Source organism: Buceros rhinoceros, unplaced genomic scaffold, assembly GCF_000710305.1.
Source record: "Buceros rhinoceros silvestris isolate BGI_N320 unplaced genomic scaffold, ASM71030v1 scaffold30550, whole genome shotgun sequence".
NCBI classification, from domain to species: Eukaryota; Metazoa; Chordata; class Aves; order Bucerotiformes; family Bucerotidae; genus Buceros; species Buceros rhinoceros.
In genome coordinates this window covers 14,455-14,745 of record NW_010389491.1, presented here as the reverse complement: position 1 = coordinate 14,745, position 291 = coordinate 14,455, and the positions used below count along the sequence as shown (strand labels likewise).

The 291-nt window shown below is 66.7% G+C and overlaps 1 protein-coding gene across 1 annotated transcript in view; it reads left to right on the top strand.

Annotated features, from left to right (window-relative positions):
• Positions 1-3: 3 nt before the first annotated feature.
• The window catches only part of GPR6 (G protein-coupled receptor 6), a gene marked incomplete at its 5' end in the record, with an annotated part of 889 nt that continues 601 nt past the window's right edge, over positions 4-291 (top strand). The window contains one exon of the mRNA XM_010134495.1: positions 4-290. Coding sequence (XP_010132797.1) covers positions 4-290 — 287 coding nt within the window. The remainder of the gene's footprint in view (position 291) is intronic.

The window sequence follows — 291 nt, the reverse complement described above, 5'->3', positions numbered from 1 at the left end:
CCCGCCCTGCGCACCCCCATGTTCGTGCTGGTGGGCAGCCTGGCCACGGCTGACCTGCTGGCCGGCCTCGGCCTCATCCTGAACTTCGTGTTCCAGTACGTGATCCGCTCCGAGACGGTCAGCCTGCTGACGGTGGGCTTCCTCGTCGCCTCCTTCGCCGCCTCGGTGAGTAGCTTGCTGGCCATCACGGTCGATCGCTACCTCTCCCTCTACAACGCCCTCACCTACTACTCGGAGAGGACGGTGCTGTGCATCCACACCATGCTGGCGGGCGCCTGGGGGGTCTCCCTC